This window comes from Eretmochelys imbricata, chromosome 5, assembly GCF_965152235.1.
Source record: "Eretmochelys imbricata isolate rEreImb1 chromosome 5, rEreImb1.hap1, whole genome shotgun sequence".
Taxonomy (NCBI): Eukaryota; Metazoa; Chordata; order Testudines; family Cheloniidae; genus Eretmochelys; species Eretmochelys imbricata.
In genome coordinates, this window is record NC_135576.1 from 6,197,500 (window position 1) to 6,218,430 (window position 20,931).

The following is a 20,931-nucleotide window of genomic DNA, read 5'->3' on the forward strand; positions in this document are numbered from 1 at the left end:
CCAAGGAGCCCAAGAACGCCTTTACTAGTTATTGCTGGGAATTAACAGACTAAAACTTCTCTTCCATACCCATCTGTTCAGCTGCAAAAAGCAGGTATTTTATCTCAGTGTGACACCTACCACCTGTGTACAGTTTTTGAAATAGGTTGTTAGAATGTAATGCCTACAGCCCAGGGGAGCCTGGCGCAAGTACCCTACACTCCAGGCTTTACTGCTGGCTTGTTCTAAGGGTGCCTTATAATGCCATGTCAAGTCTGCTGGTCTGTTTTGCCCTATCGTGAGTTCTTATGCTCACCATGTGACTCCTCGCTAGCTCTGTTGTGTCCCCCTTTGACTCCTTTCTAACACGCTGACTTACACTGTGCTGGTGGTACCTGGTTGATTTCTATGGCTATAATTATACCTCTGCAGCCCAAATGGAGAGGAATGGGACTGCCTTTAGTCCATAGTCCTGTATAATAGGGTACACATCTGAGAGTTTGTCAGAACTTATGTAACAGAATGCTGTTCCTCTAGGGGTTCTCTGTTCACTGCCACAGCTCCAGGCCATGTGGTCTCCAGTGGGCATTAGTTTAGTTCAGACACTTGCTCTAAGGGAAAACTGCTGGAGGCACTAAGATCAAGTAAAGAGCTGGAAAGGAAGAAAATTCTCTGTTCCAATCCAGCCAATTAAACACAAATGGTTTCTTTTGGTAAGTCACATGGAAGTCCTTGTGCCCCTCTCAGCCCACTGGAAGGTGAGTAGAAGAGTGAGGGATGGGATCTCACTGAAAAGCAGCTGCTGTTTGAGCTGAGTTTTCCTGGGTAAATTAATAATTTTTAAGAAGTGTGATTGAGCCTGAAGCACACATCAGATCCATCATCAGTGAGATGTAGCATCATAAGGAACATACAATCTAAGGGCCCTATCCAGCAAAGTGCAGAACACCGTCACTTCAGTGGAAGTTGAAGGCACTCTGCTCCATGCAGGATTGGGCCATCTAGTACAGATAATACACTATAGACACACGTGGAGAATAAGGCCCCTGCATTGCTCCAGTTTCATACTAGCATAACAACAGTAACAATGATGAAGTGACGCTGGTGAAAAATAAGGAGCAATGCCGGGGTGAATGACACATGTGATGTACTGTGTGATCAGGAAATGGGTTTATCAAAAAGCAGTACGTTCTTAATACTCTTTGCTTACTACTACACTCCATACAGTAATTCCTCAAAACTTCTAATGCATTGTTTAAATCTGGTTGGTTTCTCACCATGTCTTTTGTTTGTGAGTCTCCTCTCCTGCCCCAAATTCCATCTGAGGTGTACCCAGCCCATTAATTGAAAATACCAAAGCATTCGTTTTCTGAGTACATACTTTTATTTTATATCGAGGTCTTTCCAGCATCCAAGGGAGCACTCTTCCCACTCCCCTGCCCTTTCTTGCACTGTTCCATGACAGCTGACTGCTAACATAAGCATGTGTGTGACTATCTCCAAGGCTGCGCTGTTCCATGGATCTGAAGCTAGAAGATGTTCACTCTTACTTCCAGTGTGTAATTCTAAGTGATGGGTTCTTATCAGGGTTACCTAGTTCATCCATCTGTTGTCTATTTCTGTTCTAAAGACAAAACAGCAATAAAGTTGAAAACCATGTGGCATTTTGGACTCTTAAGTTTCAGACAAAGCATTTATGAATTATTTATGCCGAATGTGTTTTCAGTACTGTGCAGCATAAAATGGAATGAATGTGTATCCAGACCTGCCCCGAACTCTCCAAAGTGCATGCTAATAGAACAATAACCAAGCATCACTTCTGCCCTGTAAGATTTAGAAGGCAAGCACTTTTCCTTTTTGTTTCATCAGTTCTGTTCTTAATCCATGTCAGTTTGTCAACTTGAAGCTCGGCTATTAGTTTTAAAGTACAGCTTGCTGAGTGACTTTCTGTTACTTAAAGGCATCTTTAAGTGCCTTTTCCCCTGTTCAACTGGAGTTAGTGTCTGCAAATTTTACTTGTCATGCTGGCATGCAGCCATGCTAAATTATGCTTTAATTCACAATTAATAGGAAGTAGCAACTGCGCAGAGCAGCAAACCTTTCACTTAAAGTGGCCATTATACCAGATCATGATTCCACAGAATGATTAAGATATTGAAGAATAGTTAAGATATCTTTAGATTTCCAGACATTTAAAAGTGCTGGGCTTATTTAAATCTTTTTAAACCTCCCTGAAACAGCTCTTTCCACAAAGCCAGTAACACAGGACATTATATTATCGCAGCCTAGTGTTTATGGGTATCTGAATTGTGTAATCGTAACTTGTTTTTTAGTGATGTAGCTGACAGGGCAGAGATAATTAAGGGAACAGAAGGATTTGACTGCCTGATTCCACTATAAAACACTCTCAAGTCACAGCAGAAGAAATTAAACTGTTCAGCAAGAGGAAGAGTAGTGTAAAGCACCGGTCGCAGTTTGTGTTAGTTTAGGTGTTCCATTAGACTATATATAAAATATTTCATGGGGCGGGGGGAGAAACTTTCAGATGACACTTCATTTTCAATTGTGCTGGTATAAAAAGGTAGAAAGGCTGCAATACTTATGCACCCTAACGCAGAAAATTAAGACATAATAGGGAGAATCCTGGCTCCACTGAAGTCAATGTCAAAGCTCCCATTGACTTCAGTGTGGCAGGATGTCGCCCTATGTCTATTCAAGATCTGCATCCAGATCTTGTATCTCTGTATAATGAGGTCTTAAATCTTGCCCAGCTAATAACATTTCTTGCCCACAATGGTTAGACATTCAGTGAAGGCTCACAGTTCAGTGACTAAATGACCTAAGACTGCACAGATCTTCTGATGACTGTACCTGTTGAAGCAAAAAAGCTGATTTATTATTTCTGTGGCTGGCTAAGAATTTGGACTGAACTTGTGAAGAAAGGCAGTGTGTTAATCCATGTAAATGATGATTAAAGTCAATGGGACTGCATGTGCCCAGCACCTCTGAAAATCGGGCTGTTCTTATGTAGGTGCCATTAAGCAAGCACATTTGGAAAATGTTAGCTAACACTTTGTAACCTGTATGAAATCTTTTAAAATGCGATGCTGAGGTTTTTTTATTTAGCATCCTTAAAGTTGTAGGCACTCTTCAGCGAAGTAAAAGGCCACCCCTGCCCCCAAAAAGATTGGTACTCAAAAGAGAGAGAGGGACCATGAAAAGAGAAGCCAAAAACAAAGGAAAGGACGGGGGATGGAGAAGGGTTACGTGTGTAAGATCATGAGTGAACATTGGTGCTTCTGCACCTGGTCTGTCTGCTCCGTTCTTATTTTTTCTAAACATTTATTTCTTAATGGCTTAGTGAGATAGAGATTGACATGGGGAAATGACTGGTTGGGGATAAGGTTGTAAAAGCAAAAGATTGGTGAGAATGAGTCTGTAAGGGTGGCAAGGAATGGAAAATGAGAAAGATAAAGAGGGGATGAAGGAATAGATGAGATGTAGAAAAGACAATGGTAGCTTAGTCTCATTTGGAACAGTGAATGGTGAAGCCCAGTATGAAAACAACTTGCTGGGGTGGTGTTTACTGCTCTTCAGACAACTTGCTAAGTACTCTATGAAGTACAAAGTAGTATTATTAAATGTTTATATTACCATCAAGATTAGGGTCCCATTGTGCTAGGCACTGTACAAACACACACAGTTCGTACCATGCAGAACGTTCAGTCTAAATAGACAAGAGAAAGCATATGGGGACAACTCAAGCAGGACAACTCAAGCAGAACGATCACTGAGATGGTTGCCAAACTCCATGTAAGTCCCACTGTTTTTTGTCTGGTTTGTTTTTATGTTTTAGAATGAGGGCTGGGGTGAGCAGGAGATGGGAGGAGTTGAGTCATAGGAGCAAGGAAGTAGAAAAACAGAGAAAGGGGAGGGAGGACATGAAGGGCGATAGGGAGGAGATGCAGTGCTCTTTCCTGGTTAAGTGAAAATGACAATGGGTCGTTTGTTACACCTGGGGAAGTGGTAGCAAACACTTTCAGTAATGACAGCCAATTGGATGCTTCCTTAGGGGAACCAGTGCTGAGCACCAAGAAAAATGAGACTGACTAATCAGCCCGGACCCAGGGCAGAGGTCTTTGGAACGCTCTGTTGAGCCCTTTCTCCTTTATTGCACTGATACTGTTCTGTCTGCAGTGGGCCAGGAACATACCAACACCACTCAGCCAGTTTCAGGATCAAGGTCTCTTCAACACTCCTATTGATGGGGCAAAGCCTTCAGCGTGATAAATGTGCCAAGCATGGCCAGTTCGGTTAGCCAAGGGCATGACACTATTATAAAAGTCTATTTCTTCCCTCCCTACTCCATGCCTGATCCTGCAAAGAACTGTTGTCTCTGATGGGATTGTTATTGCCAGTGACCACACTGAATGTGAACTAGTGTGTCTGTTGGAGTTGTGTGTCAGGTTTTATGGCATACAATGATGTATTCTGCTTAGATGTATCAATAGATACAAATTAGACAGGGTTTTGCAGAGTGAGGTGATGGCTACAAAAAGAGCCAGTGCAATTTTGGGCTGCAAAGACATTTCATCATATAGCACAGAGCAGATTGTCCTCCTAACAGCTCTGGTTTGACCATACCTTGGGAACATTGTATTGAGTTCTGGGTGCCATGCTACCAGAAAGATATTGACGAATTAGAGGAAGCTCAGAGAAGAGCAATAAAAAATTATCACGAGGCTTGAGGGATTGATTTATGAGAAAAGATTAAAATATGTCTAGCTTGGATAAGTGATGACTTAGGATGACGGGGGGGACATAATATTCAAATATTTGAAGGGTGTAACACTAGAGAAGGAGATGAGTTTCTAAGTATTGCACAAGGATCGGTGAAGTGAAGAAAGGGAAAACTTTTGCTTCGACTTAAGCTGCCTATAAGGAAAAACTTCCTGACTGTGTGCGTGCACACCAACACACAGAAAAACACCTTTCCCCTCTTGCAAATTGAAAAGGAAAAACTCATGGAACTAACATGGTGTTTACCCCACACAACTCTGATCACTCTGCTTCTGTGTCACATCCATTCCCCGCCTCCCTTTGTCTGACTTGTCTAATTAAACTGTAAACTCTTACATATGTTTGTACAGGGAGTCCCCAATCCTGATCGGAGCCTCTAGGTGTTCTACTAACATCTACATAAATAATAACAGTCATGATAGGGTGAGATGTATTTGGCTCTGGAATGGCCTCCTAAGCAAAATAGTGAGAACCCCACTGCTCGGGGCAAATTCTAGGAAGCATACTATACGGAACCATTCTCCATGGGCAGGGAGATATCTGGATGATCTAACAGGTCTTTTCCTCCTTGAGCTTGTGTTTGTATGAATATTGCCTTAGAGAGTATCATGAAACGTATCTGATATTGTAAGCTTTCTATTTAGGTGTTGGTTTTACAGCACTCTGGGATGCTCTCACTAAGGACACTATGCAAATAAATTGTGTGATGTATTTTAAATAAAAGGCTCAGATCTTTTTTTAATTACATAGAAAATATTCTGAAGCCTGCTCATGTAGCTCGAGAGCTAAAATACACTGACATGTATTCGGAAAATATACAGTGGGTACCAGCACACTACACTACCGAAGCAGATGTCATGTGAAATAAATATTGCATTGTTGTCATCTTCCCGACTCCTGCAACGAATGGAGAGTCTGGGGAGTGTCTCCGACTATCCATAAGTAAAAGATACACAGTCACTCAAGAGGTTCCATAGAAACCAGCACTTTCCCTTTGCCTGCAATCCTTTTTTCACTGCCTTGGCCTTTCAGTCCATAGACTAAAATCATACATGTGCTTGTCTCCTATTTCAGAATCCTGGGAGTCAGCAGACAGGGATGCCTGGGGATCTCAGAGCCTGCCTTGTTTCTAATTTGTTTAAATCCCTGAAGTTTTAACATCCTGCTTTCACATTTGTTTTTCCCATTGTTGTTTGCATGGTTCTCCAGCCATTGATTCAAACCCAAATGGCAAGCTCCCCTAAAGCTGCTCTTGTCCTCTTTCAATATGTCTTCACTGCTGAGTTTTCTGGGCTCTTACTTACATGGTGTCCCTGACTCTTCCATCCACACACACACAAATATCTCAGCGAGTCAGTGATGGGCTCAACCCCAGGTTAGCTGGCCTGGCTTTGGGATGGGGGGACGGTTTAAGCCTGAGCTCTGCTTTCACTCAGGCTGGTAACCTGCACTTTTTGCAGTGAGGACACGGGCTAAACCACTCAGGTTCTGATAGTCCTCCAATGCCTTCCACAATTCCCCCATGTGCCCAGAAAGACAGAAGCTCTCCCACAATCCACTGGGAAAGAATCACAGAGTGATTCAGCTGACAGCAGCCCAAAGAACCATCAGATAGCCCCCCCAGAAGACTAGTGACATCCATGAGGGCATGCCAGACCAGTAACTCAGGTAAGGCTTTGTAATGTGGTGGCTTGCACCCCAGCTAGGCTAACTTGGTGATCAGACCACGGTGCCAATCATCTGGGCTGACTCTGCAGTGAAGATATATGCCCTAGCTGCCATCACTTCTGACAGTAGGGTTAGTGGGTAGATGCTTGGACTGTTGAACATCTGTATCTATTCTTTTTCCCACCAAGGAGGTGGCTTTTGTTTGCCCTTGTCATAAACATACAGCTAAGGGTAGCATAAAATCCCTCCTTTACCTGTAAAGGGTTAATCAGTTCCATTAACCTAGTTGGCACCTGAGCAGAAGGACCAATGGGGAAAGAAGATACTTTCAAATCTGGGGGGAAAGGATTTTGTTTGTGCTCTTTGTTGTTCTCTCCAAGACAAAGAGAGAGACCAAGCAAGTAATGCAGCTCCTACTGAATGATACATGTAAAATTACAGAAATAGTAAGTAATAGCAAGGAAATGCGTTAGAGTATCTTTTGTTTTAGCTTGTGAGTTTTCCCTATGCTAAGCGGCAGGTTTATTCCTGTTTTTTGCAACTTTAAAGTTTTGCCTAGAGGGGAATCCTCTGTGTTTTAAATCTTATTACCCTGTAAAATTACCTTCCATCCTGATTTTACAGAGGTGATTCTTTTACTTTTTTTTCTTTATAATAGTTCCGTTTTTAAGAATCTGATTGGGGTTTTTAGTGTCCTAAAAACCAAGGGTCTGGTCTGTGCTCACTTACTCTGAAGCCTCCCCAGGAAAGGGGGTGAAGGGGCTTGGGGGGATATTTTGGGGAAACAGGAACTCCAAGTGGTCCTTTTCCTAAATCTTTGTCTAACTCACTTGGTGGTGGCAGCGATACCGTTCCAAGGACAAGGAAGAATTTGTGCCTTGGGGAAGTTTTTAACCTAAGCTGGTAGAAATAAGCTTAGGGGGTCTTTCATGCAGGTCGCCACATCTGTACTCTAGAGTTCAGAGTGGGGACGGAACCCTGAAAGCCCTCCTATGTTAAATTATTTCTGTGAGGCTTCGGGAACTGATATTTGCTGTATAACATTAGGCATTTGTAGTTAAACTGTTTAAACTTTAGTTTCCCTTTCTGTGAAATGGACCCATCACCTTCCCGGAGTATTAGTAACTGTAGTTAATGTTTGTAAAGTGCTTGGAGATGGATAGTGCTTAGAAGTACAAAGAGGTAGTATAATATTGTGCCTCCAGGTTTCAAAACCTACTCTAATCCAAAGGCAATTCATGTAACGTTAGTAAATCACTTGGAGGTTTGTGTGGAGAATTCAAGTAGAAATATGAAAATAAACTTTTTATATCATTGGATACATGCAGTTAAATAAAAGTAAACCTGTACAGCCACTAATCTCTGAAGCCATATTGCTGGTGTGCTTTGTTGAAATGTCATCACCTTGTAGAGAAGTCTCTGTGTGTTTTCTAGACATTTATAGTCAAAGAATAAATTTTCAGGGACTGTAAATGAAAAGATATCTCTGAACATGATGATCAAATAATATGTGACACTGCTTGTTTAAGGAAATATACATATATCTCACTGCCAGAGTGTTTATGACTCTAATAAATCTAGTTATTTTGCCGAGTAGGGAAATTTTTACTGACTCCGGCAAATATCAAATTTTTGGGGGATTGTGCTGTTTTCTGCAGACAGGAGCAAATGATTTTATTAGTTAAACTGTACAGTGCAATACAAAACATAATACAGCTAAATGTGTACTTTATATATTGTACTGTGTGCATGAAATATTACATATTTTACTGGCTATGGGTGACAGTAACACATTCAAAATGCAATGTCATATTCCATAATCTAAAAGTATTTAATGTTTCAGCCAATCAGAGTGGAAGGATGCAGCACAGTTACAACTCCATAACTTCTGGGGTTTTTTTCTTCCTCCAATACACAGTTTCCTGCATTCATATTGGATCTGGGTGTCAATTTTGCATAACCATGGTGTTTGTCAGTAACTCCATAGTGTGTAATTCCCTGTACTCTGATTGGACAGCAGCTTTGATTAGCGAGAATGTAAAAATCTGTATAATCACTGCGTTGTGATTTCTCAGACTCTGTACCGTGAATGTACAAACCTATTGTTCCCAGACCAGCAATCCCGTTTGGGTCCATTTCAGCTGTGCAAATCCCAGATTGTTCCTGCTGATTCACTTGTGAAGCACAAAGCAAAATAAAACACTCTCCCAGTGTTCTGGCTATGAAAGTCTAGCAGTAAGGAGGGAGAGGGGTTGGCTGAGGGGAGTGGAGGTGATGGGGTGGTTGTACTTCCCTTTTGACACTCAGAGTATTTTATTTTTGGAGTATTTTCTTCTTTCATTTAAAATTTGAACATTTAATTTACAATGTTAAGAATCATATTAATTTATTGAAAAAAGAAAAGGAGTACTTGTGGCACCTTAGAGACTAACAAATTTATTTGAGCATAAGCTTTCGTGAGCTACAGCTCACTTCATCAGATGCATGCAGTGGATGCATACAGTGGAATGCTGTAGTTCACGAAAGCTTATGCTCAAATAAATGTGTTCGTCTCTAAGGTGCCACAAGTCCTCCTTTTCTTTTTGCAAATACAGACTAACACGGCTGCTACTCTGAAACCTGTCATTAATTTATTGTTATTTCTTGTCACCTCAGTGATGGGCTAAGAAACTCCTCCACCTTTGGTGGTTATAAACTCCCCCAGACCCTTAATATTTAATTAAAACCCAAAACTTAAGACAAAAGGGTTGGGTAAAATTTTCAAAAGTGGCTACGCAATTCACGTGCCTTCGTTGCTTAGGTGCTTTTGAAGTTTTACCCTTTGTCTTTAATGTGCAGAGCTGATAAACTGTGCAGGCACTGGAGTGTCCATTATAAACTCTATCGCACAGACTCCACTCGTGTCTACGTCAGAGTTCACCTACAGCTGGCCTCTTTCCTAGGTCTTTTCTTCCTGCTGCTTAGAGCCCTGCACACCAGTCCTGTGCGCGCGCTCTCCTGCATAGAGTTCGTGGAGCTTATAATAATCTCAGGCTTCCAGTGGTTAAGAGATTTGTTGAGAAGAAATTATGGCCTGGTTTTCAGAAGTGTTGAGCCCTTGCAACTCCCACTGACTCCCAATTCCCTGAAAACCAGGCCCCAAATAACTAAAGATTGAGGACAACAAAAAATAAAACTAGGTCTGTGCTGTAGTTATCGGTCAGAATAAACAGTTTTTAAGTTTTTACACTGAGCAGAGTGTTGTGAACAGAGAAGGGAAACACTAGAATAACTGTCCAAAAGTGAAAAAGCACTATCTTTTCCAGACCCATGGTCCTTATCTGCTGGTCTGATCAATGTAACACTTTCTCAGCAAATTCTCCTCTAGCATGATGAAATACGCACATTTTTAGTCTGACAGAGGTTAGGGGTGGAAAAATGTCCACGGGGAAGTGTCAAAATCAGGCTGAGAATGGAGACTGTTTTACTCACATGACTCCATAACACAGTCAGTCAGTCGGCTTCCAAAAGAAGATGATTGTGGCAAATAAGTAGCTTGAGTTCATGCTAACTTTAAAAGGGCAATGAGAAGCCTTGCAAGTCTGACTCCTGCCCTCTGCCCCAAATTTTTCTTTCTTTCTATGAGGGGGAGGGGAAGGGAGGAGGAGAGAAACCCCATAGAAAACTCTGTGCAAAAAACTAACACTGCTGCAGCACTTTGGTTGCTCAGTCAAACACCCAGAAGTTGGAAAATTCCAGGTTAAGGCTACTGAGGCACTGCGGCCCTTTCATGTTGCATGTGTGAATTTTTTCCCATTGTTACATAGCAACTGTAAAGCTACTGTTTTCTATTAATTTGCTCCACAAGAATGTGCAGCTTTGGCAAGTGAAGACAGCAGGAGCAACTTGAATGGCTGAAATTTCCTGAGTTTTGAGCACTCCATTCTGCAGCTGTTGACATCATGGAATCACAGAAATGTAGGACTGGAAGGGATCTCAACAGATCGTCTGATCCAGTCCCCTGCACTGAGGCAGGACTAAGTATTATCTGGACCAACCCTGACAGGTGTTTGTCTAACCTGCTCTGAAAAACCTCCAATGATGGAGATTCCACAACCTCCCTAGGCAATTTGTTTCAGAGCTTAATTACCTTTAAAGTTACAAAGTTTTTCCTAATGTCTAATCTAAATCTTTCTTGCTGCAATTTAAGCCCATTACTTCTTGTCCTGTCCTCAGTGGTTAAGGAGAAGAATTTCTTTCCCTCTTCTTTATGGCAACCTTTTATGTACTTGAAGACGGGGACCATCAGTTTTCTCTTCTCCAGACTAACCAAACCCAGTTTTTTCAATCTTTCCTTCTAGCTCATGTTTTCTAGACCTTTAATCATTTTTGTTGCTCTCTGGACTTTCTCCAATTTGTCCACATCTTTCCTGAAGTGTGGTGCCCAGAACAGGACACAATACTCCAGTTGAGGTTTTATCAGGTGCTGAGCAGAATGGAAGAAATACTTCTCGTGTGTTGCTTATAACATTCTTGCTAATACGCTCCAGAGTGATGTTTGCTTGTTTTGCAAGTTATATTGTTGAATCATATTTAGTTTATGATCCACTTATAACCCCTGATCCTTTTCTGCAGTAGTCCTTCCTAGACAGCCATTTCCCATTTTGTATGTGTACAGTTGGTTTCTCCTTCCCAAGTGTAATACTTTGCATTTGTCCTTATTGAATTTCCTCCTGTTTATTTCAGATCATTTCTCCAGTTTGTCAAGGTCATTTTGAATTCTAATCCTGTCCTCCAAAGCGCTTGCAGCCCCTCCCAGCTTGGTATCATTTGCAGACTTTATAAGTGTACTCTCTATGCCATTATCCAAATCACTTATGAAGATATTAAATAGAATCAGACCCAGGACAGATCCATGCAGGACCCCACCCGATATGCCCTTCCAGCTTGATGGTGAACCACTGGGAATTACTCTCTAAGTACACATTTCCAAACACTCTGCGCCCACCTTACAGTAGTGTCGTGCAAGTCTGCAGTGCCATATGAATAGTAATGAACCCTATTTGTATTTTTTTAACCAGGGACACACATGCTTTCTTTAGGAGAAGGTATATTTCAGGGTCTGAACATGTTGGCAGTGTCCCTTTAAATATTCGGATACCAATAAATGTTGAGAAAATTGCCTTTGTGAGGTTCAAGACATGCTGGATCAACTCCCTTGCCTCCAGCCAGATGCTGTCTGATGTCACCTAGACAAATCAGAGCAAACTATTTTCATGGGATTAAACACTAAATACCTGCAAGGAGCATTCTCTTGATCAGATAATGCTCCGTTAGCAGAGTTTGTTCGCTTTATTGCATATATAGCTGTGGTGTCAAATAGACTGATTTACAATGCCTGGTCTTTTAAATAATCTTTGCTATTTGCTGCTCTTGTAATCTGCCAAATCATTTAGCCTTCCCGATAGCAGAAATGCTGTAAAAGTTAGATAAACTTGCAGAAGAAATTAGCTCCAAGGTGTTCATTGCAAACACACTTGCTGGTTTGTCGTCTCTCCCCATCCCCCAACCTAATCTGTGATTGAATGTGGCTGCTGGAGAAATTGAAATTTTATGATCGAGCCGCAGGCAGGGAGATAAGTATTTGTATGTTAGGCTAGATTAATCTAGTAGGGAGTTTTAGGTGTGGCTAATGAAACCAGTGTGTGTGAGAGCTGGGTTTCTTTTCTGGTGCAGGGATTGTATATGTATGTGTCTGATCCAAGCATTCCACATGTGAAAAGCTCATCTCTGTAAAGTTGTGGGATCAGCTTTTAAGATGGGAGTTTGGGTATTCGTCTTGAGATGCCTCAGAGGGGTTCAATTTTCAGAGGGCTGATGCTCAGCACTTAGAGAAAATCAAGCCCCCTTTAAAGCCTCTCAAGTTGGGCACTCAAAATCATCATTAACTTCTGAAAGTCTTGGCCAAGATACTTATTATATGTCATTGTAGAGAAGGATTAGCCATTCAAATGGTCAAGTTCAATAGAATTCTGTCTTGTTTATTTTATTTGAACTGCTTATCTGTGGCTCTGTTGGCTGATTTGAACAGACAAATTACAAAGGGACCTGGAAAGGCTGCAAACGCAGACAGGAAATTCACAAAAAATGCAAGCTAGTACATCTAGGGGGAAAGAATGTAATCTCAGTTAGAGGGAATAATGCAGTAATGGAGTTGCAATGCAGTAGTGGTGAGCCAGATTGACCTAGGAGTGATAGTGGACAGCAAATTGGAGGGAACAATAACGATTGAAGGAGCTGAAAGAATTGACTTACCAGCGCAACAAAAGTTTGAAAGAACTACAGTGGTTGTCATTAGAATCCACAATTGGCCATGGTGACTCCAATTAATTCCTCGGGTTAAACAAGCACTTTGATATCTCAGATACCACTGTGGGAGTAATTGGGTAAAGGTTAACTCTTTGACAGTCGCTTGGTGTACCCTGTGCACAGTTACAACTTGGCTGAGAAGTAACTGAGGTTAGGTTAGGCAGCATAGTCTTGTGGTTTAGAGCAGGGAGACCTAGTCAGGAGACCTCTGACATGCTACTACTGTATTTGATGAACTTGGGCAGGTCACTTAGCTTATCTATGCCTCAGGGTCCCATCTGTAAAATTCCCCATGTGGTATGTTGCAAGAGGGACCTAATTCTTCAGCAAGGCCCCTAGGTTTCTGGAGCAGACTGGAAGAGCTTGCAGTAGCTTCATTTATATTTGAAAGTGGATGTTAATATTGGATCAAATACAGTGACGAATAATGCAACCCAGTGCCATAGTATCCGTGTTGTTTGTTTGGATATTAAATTCCATTTATTGTGTGCTCTCTTCCCACATTTTCAGTCTTCAGCATGCAAGAGGCCTTTGTGCACATTGTAGACGGTGGTGGTGGACAGCTGGAGGTTCTGACCACTGGCATGGCATGGGAGACGAGTGAGCACAAGCATGTCGGGGCTATTTCTGCTAAAATGATCAGTGGTGAAATACCTAGCTGTTGACGTGTAAATTCTCTCCCTTAGTTTTTAGAGTTGACACTCCATTGAGGACAGAGACACTTCGTACCTTACGGCACTGTTGTTTCAGACTAGTTGCATGCTCTGGAAGGCATCATTGTTTGATTAGGCTAGATTTATATTTTAAGGGATTTCTCCCCCTTCCCCCCCCCCCCGTCCTAATGATGAGAAACATAATTTAGAAGGAATCAAGGTTAGGCTCAGGGTCGCAGTTCAAGAGCAAGGGGTGAATCCTGTGGCAAATTCCACAAGTATGAAATACACTGAGCCCATCTAATGTCTTACCTTTGTGAAGTGCTCTGAGTGCCTGAAAGGGGAATTTATTATTTGTAATTGTATGCATTATTATTTGAATAGTGTAAACACCAGGGGGGAAAGGTATTACTTAGGCTGGAATAGGGAACTATAACTAGATGGAACTGAGGGAGAGGGATGCTTAGGCAGGAAATCAGGCAAACTTTCTCAGAGAGATTTCCTAAACTGGGGAATGGCCTCCCATGGGAAGTGTTAGAAGCTGTATTGCTTGAAACATTTGAAACTGGACACACAATAAGAGTAGAAAATATATTGTCCTGCACTGGCATGTAGATCAGGTCTGATCCTGTGTGAATATTAATCGGAAGGCTCTGTCTAGAGCCGTCGTTCTTAACCTGGGGTGCACGCACCCCCTGGGCGGGGTAAGATGCCCTTTCTGCAGGTGTGAGACATGCCAGATGTTTTTAGAAGGTAAATCATCGAAAATACAAACACAGGCACATAAGTACAACTACTTTGTTTCATCAAACCTATGTATTTATTAACATTATACATTTTTTAGTGATCACTGTAATGTACAAACAAAAAATATATCTAGGTTTAAGAACTGACCTAGTTCAACGATTTTTGATAAGGGGTGCGAGAACATATTTTGAGAACCAAAGGGGTGCAGGCTGCAGTAAAGGTTAAGAACCACTGGTCTAGAGTAATTGCCAGTACTCTGTGTACAATGTTACTGCATGTGTAGGCTTGTAACCTCCTCCGCATCTGTACTGAACACTTAAAGGACAGCTTGAGTAATGTTTAGCATCTTTGCCTTCTGTCTTGCTGCCTGAACTGTTGATTTTGTGTTACTTTGTCTGGATTATATTCCTTCAGTCCTTCAGTTACACATAGATTTCATATATTGCATAGAGATTTATAAGAAGCACGTGTGTTTTGTATCACGAAGGATAAAGATGCCTGCTGTTTTCAAATCCCTAGGAACCTAAATCAAGGGCAGAGCCTATTCAGGCAAGTGCAGCATGTTTGAGTCACTTGTTGAACTGTCATGCCTGCGAGGAGTTCTCTCCTGAATCTCTGAGCTGTAAATGAGGCGCTGTCCAATTCAATAGGAAACCTGGCGAGACTGACAAATTAAAAGGAAGTACTGTACTTGCAAAATAAAGTGGCCACTAAAGCTTTGCCTCTCCTTTACTGCCTCCACATTGGAGCTCACCTTAGCTACAGTGGCAATGCCGTGATCCCTTCTGTCACGATCGGCACTATTACACAGGTTTCGCTCTAGTCAGGATGACGGAGTTAGGAATGTTCCTTCCAAATTGTGTTTGATGCCGTGGTGTTTAATAGGTCTGCATTTTCATGGTGTTTTCCTCCAGATATGAGGCCTCCCTCATTGAGTTGGTTGAAGCAATGAGTCCAGTCGCTGCCCCGGGACACCACTATGGAGAGTCTTACGACTGGAAGAAACCCCATGCCCCTCGGAATGGGAGCCCCAGAAAACCTGCATGGTGCCAAGCCCCTCGTGGCACCCAAAACGAAGCAGAGGAGCTTGAGGAGAGCCGGATCCTGGAGGATATTTTCTTCATTTGACGAGGTTCATTACTCTGCAGCCCCTCTGTAGGATTTTTAGGACCTTGTTCCTGTTTCTGCTCTGGATTTGTTTATCGCAGTATCACTTTTAAATTATTTGGTTGACAAGTGATTGTCTCCCTCCTCGCCAAGGAGTTAGTACAGTAGCTTCCTCTTTCACTTAGAATTTAGTAATCATGCTGCGAGAACAACGTTTTTTTTTTTTTTTGGACAGTCCAATCAGAAGGTGTTAGTAAATTTTGAGCAAACTTTTCTTGTGCCAAGCAATTATTCTAAAATATAATTAAATCCACAACATTTTGGAGTCGATTGAAGCCATAGCTTAGCCAGCCCTCATATGAGAAGTATATTTCATTATCGATTTTTTTAGCGATAAAGCAGTTTGCAAGAGCTGCAGAACACACAAGAACCACTGCATTTCAATTAGATTATTTCTAATTAAAAAGCAGCCTGTTTAAAACCTAACAATGTTACAAAGGTACAAGCACTTGAATATTATTTCCAATGATTCTGTGATCTACCATTGCCTTCGGCATTCTGATATTTACTGTGCTGAGATTTTAGGGAGCATATACTCAGCTCAGCTGTATAATGTCTAATAACATTAATGGATGTTGCAGGGTTAATGCACTGTGCATCTGTTTGAAAATAGTCTTCCTTAAATCAGTACTATTTGACATAGTGTATATGCTGGGAACCCTATTGCCAACTCCTTAAATATCTCATACAACCAGGAAATGTACAGGTCCAAACCGTATTTGATGTGCTCTTCAAAGTGAGAGATATAGGAGTTATAGAGTAAGAACAGTCTTAAGGCATTTTCACTAACTTGCACTATTTTGATACCGTTTCCAGGTTCCATTGTAAATAAGACAAATCCATAATTATTTCTCATAGCAGCTCGTAATGCACGTTTCCCTGCCGGCTTTAATTATTAATGCTCTATCTATTTCAGTTTATTTAAACGCACTCCCATCTACTTCATGCACTTGGTTATGTAAAGAAATGTGCAGAATTGGTAAAAATGACTGCAGATTACAGGATGAATGGACATTTTCTGCACGATGCAGTGTTCATATTTTATTGGAACATTGTAGCCACTGGCATGTGTTCCTAGAAATATGAAGCTAAAACATTCCTTTCACGCAATAAAAGTGCAGCTAGAGAAAGTCAGAATCACAGCAGTACAGACAAGTTCTAGGCTGTTTGTTTCCAACCACTGGTATATAGACCAGTACTGCTTTTTCAGTCTTTTGTGACTGGTCCTCCAGGCTCCTGCTCCATACCTCCATGGTGGTGAGCCCCTGGACTTGTCCCTGATGCACTGCTGTTGTCTGCCTCCCATGCACTTGTGCATGTACCAATCCCCAGTACCACCCTGTCCCTCAGTGGAGCTGGCAAGGCTTGGCGATGAGGCCTAAGCTATTTCTCTGGCTGGCACGTGCACACCGTACAGTGTATGGAACGGGTATTGATTGAGACCGAGATTTGAGGAGTTGAAACCTTGTAACTGATTATTTTTAAAGGCATTTATGGGAATTATGGGGTGGGCATCCCTTCTCTTGAGGAGCCCCAACTGTTAAACTACCTAGGCTGGATGGCAGCAGGTTAGCTTTTGCAGTGTCCTGGGGCAGAGGGAATGCTGTGAAGGCCAACAGCAGCATAGGCCTCCTATAGTGAGGAGCTAAACAGGGTGCTGGAGGGGGAAATACCACAGCCTACGTTATTCCAGACCATTTTTTCTGATCTAATGTTGTTTACAAATTAATTGATGTCCCTTTATTGCATCACAGCTGAATTTTAAAAGCTGGTTGGAAAAGTACAAGGACAGAAGAGATAAGAGCAGTTTTCCTGCACCGGTGAGCCTGGTGAGAAACTGTCCCCATAGACATCTGTTTCTCTCCAGCCCTTCCTGTGGAGAGTTACGGTCTCTAACAGTATCCTGCCATGACATGTATCTGCTCCTTGAATCCACTGGGGGACAAGCTTTGTCTAGAGTATTCTGTCCTAAGGTCCGGCAGACCTGGCAAGTGACCCATCACCGGACTGGCTGGGGGAGTCTCTCTCCACCACCCTTCATGTTTCTGCTCCTTGGGCACAGGGGATCAAGTTTAACATAGTTTGCTTTGGCGTTAGAAAGAAAGGGAAAAATTCAGGAGAGGCAGCTGGTATTTGGGGGAAACCAGGAGGGAATAGACAACAGGACATGGGTTTGGATTTTTTTTAAAGGCTTCTCTGGGTCTAGACCAAATGCGAGCCTTCAGTTTCTGGTCTAGGTCTAGACCAAACACCTTCAATTTCTGTTCTTCTCCAGATTGACTGTAACTGTAATTGCCATTTTTAACAAACACTAACAGATTTTAAAACAGCAAAAATAACATTTGAAAGGTGCCTTTGCATACACATTCTGGAACTCTGCATGGGAGTATTATGCTCTTCAGTGCTTCATGGGTGCCAATATTTAGCCACGCTCTGATTTTTAATTATCCTTTTTGTCCGTTAATTATTTTAACTCTGATGGTGTTTTTGTCTTGAATCTGTATTTTGGTAATAATTGTATTCTAAATGGACATTGTCAAGGTTTTGGGCCTCAAACATGACCACCTCTTCATCCGTAGGAGCTATACGTGAAGCATGTTTTGCATGTTGTAGCAAAGAATTCTGAAATGAAGAGGTTTTAAATTATCTTGTTAGGAAAGATCTCCACATTCTAATTATCCCATAAACATGAACTAGGAGAGGCTACTAATTGCTATTAATTTGATAGATCCTATAAAAACAAACCTTCTCCAGTCAGCTCTATTGCTGTAGTTATCAGCAGTAGACTAGGACTAGTGGTTAGCAGTCAATGCAAGCAAATATATTTTGCCACAAGGCACTACAAAATTAAAGTTATTAAAACATTTATAGCCTTGGAAGAAAATCAATTGTTGTCAAATAGAAAAGGACAAAATCAGTAGTTGGGATGGAGAGGGGAATTATTTTCCATTTGCGAAAACAATAGAGGAAATGCAAAAATTAAACTAGCAAAAGCAATCACATGACAGTGTCCTTTTAAGTTTAAACTCCTATATTAGCCCCCACTGGGGAAATACTCCAGTCCTAGATTTTGTCCAGAGTCTCCCAGATAATATGCTACAACATCACATAAGGCTGTGTCTTACAGGAAGCTTGTGAGGTAACACATCTCCTACTAAGGTTACTCTCCATGCCTTGACTTTGTGTTTCTACCTGAATGGCTTGTATTTCCAACACCTGCTGGGTTTATGTGGTTATCTCTCTTGCACAAACAGAGGATCTGTAAACAATCACGCATTCTTTCTACTTCCTAGCCCCTCTGGTTCTACCTGGTGAATCCTGTCCTAAACCCAAGCATATATTTATATATCTGTGTGAGGTCTTAATTTAATAAATTATCTGCTTTTTTTTTTTCATTTTCTCTTTCAGAGCTTCATTTATTGCATTATCTTTTCCTTTGTTTTGTCCAGCATGGGTATAGCAATAGACCCTTATAGAGAGACAGGACTCTCCATTGTTAGATATTTTGGTCACCATCAACACCATTAATGATGAGGTGCTGTCCACTTATCTGCGGGACCTAAAAGCGTGGGCAAGTCGCAGTAGGGGAGCTTGGTTCACTTTTTCTTTCAGAGATTCCAGAAAAGGATAAAGTGCCCCACAGTTCTTCCCCAAGAGCTCTTGTTTTTGTATTGTCCCACAGGGGCACCCTCTTCAATGTGTTTGTGACATCACTGGCTGTGGATTGAAATGTTGGCAGTATGCTGATAACCTAGCTCTGTCTCTCCTCAGCAAGCCCTGATGCCATTGTCTTCCTGCTGTCCTACTATGTAGTGAGGTTAGGTACCTATAAAATAGCTGGTTTAGGCTTACCCAAGCATAAAGCCTCTGTCATGGGATTGAATTTGGGACCTTCATCTCCAAATTCACAGCCCTCTGGCACTAGAACTAAAGAGTAACTCCATTATCTGATAGTAGCATAAGATTTATCCGACATATGGGCCAGCCATTAGAGGTGGGACACAACATGCAGAGCCAGTGTGTTACACCAAGGAAGGTGGAGGTGATGCTTACTGGCAGGGGGCAGTGAAAATGCCCTCAATCAAAGAGCTTTGTTCATGGATTGTCAGTTGTCACTCGATCTCTGGGTCCTGCTAGGCTCATCTCTGCTTCTACAGTCCCAGAGAGGACCAGTGGCCAGAAACGTCATCAGCTGGCCTATCTGTTGCATCCTGTCCTCTGTGATGCAAAGGCAGTCCATGCCTTTGTCACTTCAAGGAAAGAAGACTGTATGCTCTACCTTGGGCTGCCCAGGATGTGCAGCTATGCAGAAATTGTTGGTCAGCCGTCTAAGTAGGAAGGACCCATGAGAGCACTTCACACAGAATACTCTGACCTACAATAAAAATTCCCTATCCTCTTACAAGACAACCTCCAGCTGTTGGTCAGTATTTACACAACCCTAAATGGTATATGATTTAGCTGTCTTGGCAAGCCCTCTTCCCTTATAACGTACTAACTTCTGAGGACACTGCTTTACAGTCCTCAGGTATGAGCACAAAGTGTTTGACGGTTGTGGTTTCAGTAGATAGCTCTTAGCTATGGATGTCCCTCCCTGATGTGTTGGAACCTGATCCTGGCAGGTTGCAATGCAAGGCTATTTAGGCTTTTTCCTGACTCTGTTGGATCCCCTCTAGCAAGTGGCTCTTGGCTGACTGTCCCTCTGCCCCATCCCACATACTAGTAGGGGCTAGCATCCCCCCAAGACAATGATATCAGATGGGAGGAGAGTATTGATGTAAATTTGGGGAGGCTGTTAAATAAGCTACAAAAATGCACCAAGATAATAGTGCTGGGAGCTTTTAGAAATACATCTAGGAGTAGATAATTCCCATAGCATCCTGACAGGCTTGACAAGCGGAGCACACACAGCAGGACTAAAATACAACCACTTCTGGGGTGTAGATCAGCAACTCAGCAATAATTGGCTCTGTACAACAGTGACAGGAGGGGAAATGTTGGCTATGAATATCAGGGCAATCCCGTGATCTTGTGGAAAGCGCCATGAAGTTTTTAATATCCACTTAGATGAGATACTTTTTAAGGTCTTATCCTGAAGAAGTCTCACATGGTTTACTTCATGGAGCTCAATGTGTCTTCTTCAGAAGGAGGAGTGGCAAAGCTGTATCTCCCATCTTTTGAACCCATGGCTCCGGTGGGGATCTAGGTATTTCAAACCTGATACTTGGACAGCAATGCCATCCCTTCTGGTGAAGTTAGCTATGGATCATATTGAGATCATGGGCCATAAATAGGCATTTCCTTTGATTGAGAGAACAGAAACCAAGTATACTGCTGTATTCTTTCTCCTCTACTCAACAGCGTCCAACTAATTATTATTAATTTGTATCACCATCGTGCCTCGGAGTCCCAGTCCAGGACCCCATTGTGCTTGGTGCCGTACAAACACGGAACAACAAGACAGATGCTGTCCCAAAGAGCTCACAATCTGTGTCTAGGACAAGAGGAGACAAATGGATACAGACGACTGATGGGGGAGTGCAACGGAACAATGAGACAATATTGGTCT

General features: G+C 42.0%; 1 protein-coding gene across 5 annotated transcripts in view; it reads left to right on the top strand.

Moving 5' to 3' along the window:
* KIAA1328 (KIAA1328 ortholog) overlaps nt 1–20,931 on the top strand; it is a 296,694-nt gene that overhangs the window by 247,135 nt on the left and 28,628 nt on the right. For 4 of the 5 annotated variants that reach the window (XM_077816624.1, XM_077816626.1, XM_077816627.1 and 1 more), the window contains one exon: nt 15,110–18,757. The exons of the other annotated variant lie outside the window; for it this stretch is intronic. In XM_077816624.1, coding sequence (XP_077672750.1) covers nt 15,110–15,323 — 214 coding nt within the window. In that variant the 3' untranslated portion in view covers nt 15,324–18,757. Of the gene's footprint in view, nt 1–15,109; nt 18,758–20,931 lie in introns of those variants that run through there. 5 annotated transcript variants of the gene reach the window in all.